General features: G+C 43.8%; 1 protein-coding gene across 1 annotated transcript; it reads right to left on the reverse strand.

Moving 5' to 3' along the window:
- Positions 1 to 2745: 2745 nt before the first annotated feature.
- On the reverse strand, positions 2746 to 4767 carry KCNB1 (potassium voltage-gated channel, Shab-related subfamily, member 1; the record flags this gene model as incomplete). Its single annotated transcript, XM_010182622.1, has 1 exon — positions 2746 to 4767. A coding segment is annotated over one exon (2022 nt), but the record flags the coding sequence as incomplete, so codon positions are not given.
- Positions 4768 to 5613: the final 846 nt, after the last annotated feature.

A 5613-nucleotide genomic window follows, 5' to 3' on the forward strand; every position in this document is an offset into this window, starting at 1 on the left:
AATATGTTCACTTTCGTGATATGTAAAATATGACTTTTTTTTCCACATGAAAGCATCAGCTCTAAAAATATTTAACTTGGAAATCACTATTACTTACTTTATCAAAAAAATGTCCCTGATTTTTTCTTCTTTTTACATTTGTGCTGATGGCAGAGATGAATGATCACTGAAACATAGAGATTAAGTTAAGACTGTTCACTTTAAAATTTCTTGTTGCTGCTCTGTGGCCTCAGAAAGCCACAGAATAAATCTGTATTTAAAGCTTATCTGCTGGAAAGTCACTTTACCTTTTTGTGACGACTCAATCTTAACTAATATCTCAGCAATACATCAGTTCCTCTAAGTACACTTGTATTTACTATGGCCAAATCCTAAAGTCCTTCACCAGGCAGAGCCCACTCAGTGGAATGGTGGTTTTGGCTGAGTGAAGGCAGAGTAAATGCTAACGAACCTCAGGAATTTGCCCCGTGTAAATACTCTGGAGAGTACCGCTTGCAGGCTTAGGTGCCTTGAACTTATTTTGCGTACCTCCTGCGTCACTCTTTCATGGCACGAGCTCTCTTTCACTGCCAGCAGGCTAATTCGTGAGGTGGTGGCTCAGGTCTTACTCGTGTCTTCCCCAGGGTCTTGCCTTGCTGGGACGCAAGGCCGACTTCTGAGCGGGTACCTAGGGCTATATCCCACCACCTGGGATGGGGTCAGCTGAGCAGAGCAAACTCCAATGTGTGTACAGTTTTGTGCCAAGGAGAGACCTAACAAAGCTATCATTGTAACCCATAATAGTTCCTAAAACATATATGTGCTTATTGCTTTTGTCCGTACATGCTGCATTCACTATTATGGATTACAGACAGAAGTACTGTACAGCTTGGACGGACAGACATTTACATTCAGGACTAACCAACGGCAGTTTTTACAATAAGAAGGAACAAAATGCAGTGGACTCGAGTTGCTCGGGGTCTTCCTCCCACCCGTGAGCCTCCACTCCCACATCCCAAGTCTCAGCACATCCCGGACCTGCACCACGCAGGTCGCCCCACACTCCGGTAGGTACTCAAAAATAGGTCAGGAAACGGTCATTGACAGAGTTATTTACAATTGAGTTTTACAGTAGAAACAGAGAACAACACAAAAGATTACCATCACAGTTATGACAGGACAGGTTGTGACTTGCTACAGGCGTGTAACAAATCACAGTCATGACAGGAGGCACAAATTAAAATAGTGCTTGGTTAAAGTGCTTGATTGTTACACTCTGCTATCCTACTCCAGCATCGCAACAACAACAACAAAAAGTCAACGTAAAGTGCTTTTCCCCCCGGAGATTAAAAACCAAAGACAAATTATTTCCTACACAATTTGACATAACTTTATTGAAACAATAATATTTTAAAAACCTAGGCTGGTGGCTGCTAGTTCTATTCATTTAAAATGGTCAGATCCCTTTTTTTTCTTTTTTTTTTTCTTGTTTCATTTAAAAATGATTGGATGTTATTAAAACATCAGGCCTGATTCTCCTGTCTCTCGCAGCTGCTTCGTGCCACAGCCTCACAGGAGCCTCTCCTGCCAGACTTCCTTGCAAGAGAGAGCACAGCCAGGCCCGGGGTAGGTCACTAATGAATCCCTCTTTTTGCATATTTATGTAACACTTGCATATCTTTCACCACGCCACTCGGGCGCAAAAAGCTTCAGACCGACTGGTTCCTCTCCTACGCCAAGAGCGAGACTTTGGCCGACGCCTCAAGTCGGCATTTGGGCAGGAAGGGGAGGCCTAGAGAGCCATCCCGGTGCCCTCAGAATGTATTACAGGGCCCAGCATCAGCGTCGGTGCTGACGCCGCACTCGGCTGTCCCCACAAGACAGGGCAGCCAGTGTCTCCCTTCCGCAGAGAGGCTTGGCGAGAGCTGAGCTCTCTGTCCAGCCCTACGCTCCCCAGCTCTGGGAAGGGGGCCTGGCTGCAGTGCCTCTGGAGATTCCTGCTTCTGCATGGCTCTTTCACACCTTCCCAGCGTGGGTCCCCTGAGGGCCACGCGCTGGCCCTGGGGCAGGTATCAATTTTTTAGCAGAGGGTAAGTGCAAGTTTCACTATGCCCTAGGGGATGTTTGGAATTAGATACAAGTGGTGCAACTCACCCTGCTGATATTTCAAAAGAATACATCAGGTCCTACAGGATACCATATTGTTATGCACACAGAGAGCATTTTAGTAATTGGTTTCTCTAGTTTTAATTGGTTTTCACTTGGATTTTCCAATAGTGTTCCCTGTTACCTTTAGACATAATATCCTTCAGAAAAAGCTATAGATGGGGAACAGCTGCCCCGAAGCAGTGAGCATTATGTTTTTGACAGCTTTATACCAACCCCAGCAATTTATTCCAGAGTTCAAATCTGGCTGCCTTGGCATCCTTTATGGAACTAATGCAAATCAGATGTTAATATTTCCAAAAAGAGCTCTAGTGTTCAAGGGGAATGGATGGATATTTGGTCACATTGGCTTCACTGGACAACATGAAAAGAGATCAATGTGTGATCATGATCTGCAATCCTTATTTTTGACTGATGTGGGCAATGTCTTTAGAGTTGTTTCAGAGAAGGACATTTCACAAACCCACACTGGACCTCCCCTAGACTTTTAGAAACAGGTGGCTTGTTTCAGCCAAGTTCATGCCATGCAGAAGCTCTTTTGTTTGTGTTGACTGTAAAGACATTCCTTTAAATTTTCAGTAAGTTCTTTTGAAGCCCACCTCAGATGCTTTGATCATGTGTGTTAGCATGTCCTCCACTGCCTGGTAATACATGGACTTCTGGGGAAATGTGATTTTCTAGTCTGACAGTCTCCTGATTGCTCTGGGTTCTTCCAGTGATACCTTCCATAGAGTAAATGCAGTTTTGCCCTATCAGCTTTGGGGAGGTGGGTAAAGCAGCAGCTTCTAGATGGTTCTTCTCTGTTCTATAAACAATGTCCTTTTGCTTTAGATAACCACTATTTGTAACATTGTACTTGGGACTCACATTTCCGGGTGGACTTGAATCGTAAAGCAGCTGACCTTCGTCATCAGTGTCAGCATCTATATATTTGTGTATACCAGCATCGTGGAAGTTGAAAGCTATGGATGTCTGCATCTCTGGTGACTTTGGGGGTGTTCTTGCGCTTGCAGTTGTGTAGATTGAGGTTTCTGGGCTCATGAGAGATCTGTCAGAGAGTAAGGAAGTATCTGTGGCAGCAGCAGCAGCTCCTCGGCTCTTGAGAGGGTCTGGATATATTCTCAGTACATTTGATGCTGGTACTAATGTGCTGGTGTCCTCTTCCATGAAGTTGACTTTCAGAGATCTTAGTTTTAAAGGGTTACTGGCCTTTATGGAGCTTTTGGGACTTTCTATGAAAAAAGCAGAATGGTGGGTGCCTTCAGAGCTTGGGTTCATTTCCACATATCTAGCACCACTCCCCTCTGGCCTGCTCTGCTCCTGAATCACGTTAATGCCACCTTTGCAGGGAAGGGTGGTGAGCGGGCTGTGGGAAAACCTCCCAGAGTCAGGGAACTCTGCCGCACAACTTATGAAGCTGTCGATGCTGGACATGCTCCTCATGTCAATGATCCCATCAGTGCGAGTTGTCAGCAAGGGCACCATAGGGCCAGGAAGGGTCTCCATTTCTAACTCTTCCTTTTGCTTTCCAGGTTGACTTGACTCTTTAGTATTAAGGTTTGGCTGGGACTGAGTCTTTGCCATTTTGTTATACATGTCCTCTAGCTGCTGGACATTCAGGTGCTGGGGACTTGAAGACGACCTGGCTTTTTCTGGAGATCCTTGTTCCTTAGTTTCAAAAGATTTACTAGAGCTAGTTTCAGAGAGTGTTCTCTTGGTCCATTTCCATTTGCTGGGAGATAAATGATTATCCTGAACTTTATCCTTTTTGGATATGCTTTCTCCATTCTTTTCAACCACAATGTCCATAAGTTCTATACTACGTGCAAACGCATCCTTCATGTTCATGGAAACAATGCTGCCGTTCCTTTTTGCTCTTTCAAGAGCTTCCCTACGCTTAATGGCTTTCTCCTGCCTCTTCTGCTCTTTGTAGAACTCAGAGAAGTTATTGACAATAATTGGGATGGGAAGAGCAATCACCAGTACTCCAGCAATGCAGCACAGTCCTCCTACTATTTTACCTAAAAGCGTTTTGGGGTAGATGTCTCCATAGCCTACTGTTGTCATGGTGATTGTTGCCCACCAGAAAGAAGCTGGGATGCTCTTGAATTTTGTATCATCCTCATCCTTTTCTGCAAAAAACACTAAACTGGAAAAGATCATAATGCCCATGGCCAAAAACAAGATGAGTAATCCCAGCTCATTGTAACTCCTCCTCAGTGTAAACCCCAAAGACTGTAAACCCGTTGAGTGCCGGGCAAGCTTTAGAATCCGGAGTATCCTCATAATCCGAAATATTTGGACCACTCGTCGTACATTTTGGAACTGAAGTACACTTTTATTGGATTCTGTGAGGAAGATAGTGACATAGTACGGTAAGATAGCTAGCAAATCAATTGCGTTCAGCGGGCCTTTGAAAAACTTCCATTTCTTAGGCGAGGATAGGAACCGCAAGAGGTATTCCATTGTAAACCATGCAATGCACACTGCTTCCACGTGGGCAAGTTGGGGATTATCTGTGGTCTGCCCAAATTCATCCATGCCTTGTAGTTCAGGAAGTGTGTTAAGGGACAAGGCAATTGTAGATAGTACAATAAACATGATGGAAATGATTGCCAAAATCTAGAAAGGAAAGAGAAAACAGTGAGTTCATCTCAAAACATATTACACTATCTATCATTGCCATTAACGCATGGCTGTATTTCTACTTACACATTTCAAGCCTAATTTTCTTCTTTGTACACAGAAGTCAGATAACCAATGCATCCTGAGATGATTTTATTTTGGAAGCTGCTTTAATTATGTCAGATGCATAAAGGAGATAAAGCATCTAATTCAGCTCCCATGCCTTCATCTCTGTGTAGTCAAGGAATGCGTACCAAGCAGCTTGGATGCCAAGAGGGCTGTGAAGCGGTTCACAGCAGGAGCTTTTGATTAACTACTAATTAGGTGCCCAACAAAGCCCATCTGGGCAACAGGCTCTGAAATCTGAGCAAGATTGAGTGCGATTGTGAATGCAAGATTCGATCAGAGCAATGTCCTCCATTTAACGCACAGTTACATCGGTAATTTCAGGTGCCTATGGCTAATTACAGAGATGTGTGTACTATTCTACTACACAGAACCATATAAGTAATATGCTCTTTTTTAATGACTCATCTCTAATTTGAAACTTGATGCTTGTGAAATACATGAAAACTTTACCAAGCTTTCTAAAACCTTTTGAGCTTTGAGTTACTCTGTACGTGACTGATCAGTCATCCTAGCTTCTCATTGCAACCAGGAGAGAGAGCAAACCCATCCAGGAAAACCAAACTGCACAACACTGAGACAGCCAAGACAGGGCAGGTCCAAACACTGCAACGTCATCATCAGAAGCAGCTCTTAGGCTAAAGAGTGCAATGAGAAGAAAAAGGTCTGTTATTGAGCAGCCTCTCTAAAAACCTACATAAATCTGATCAGATCTTG

This window comes from Mesitornis unicolor, unplaced genomic scaffold (assembly GCF_000695765.1).
Source record: "Mesitornis unicolor isolate BGI_N332 unplaced genomic scaffold, ASM69576v1 scaffold49844, whole genome shotgun sequence".
Lineage (NCBI taxonomy): Eukaryota > Metazoa > Chordata > Aves > Mesitornithiformes > Mesitornithidae > Mesitornis > Mesitornis unicolor.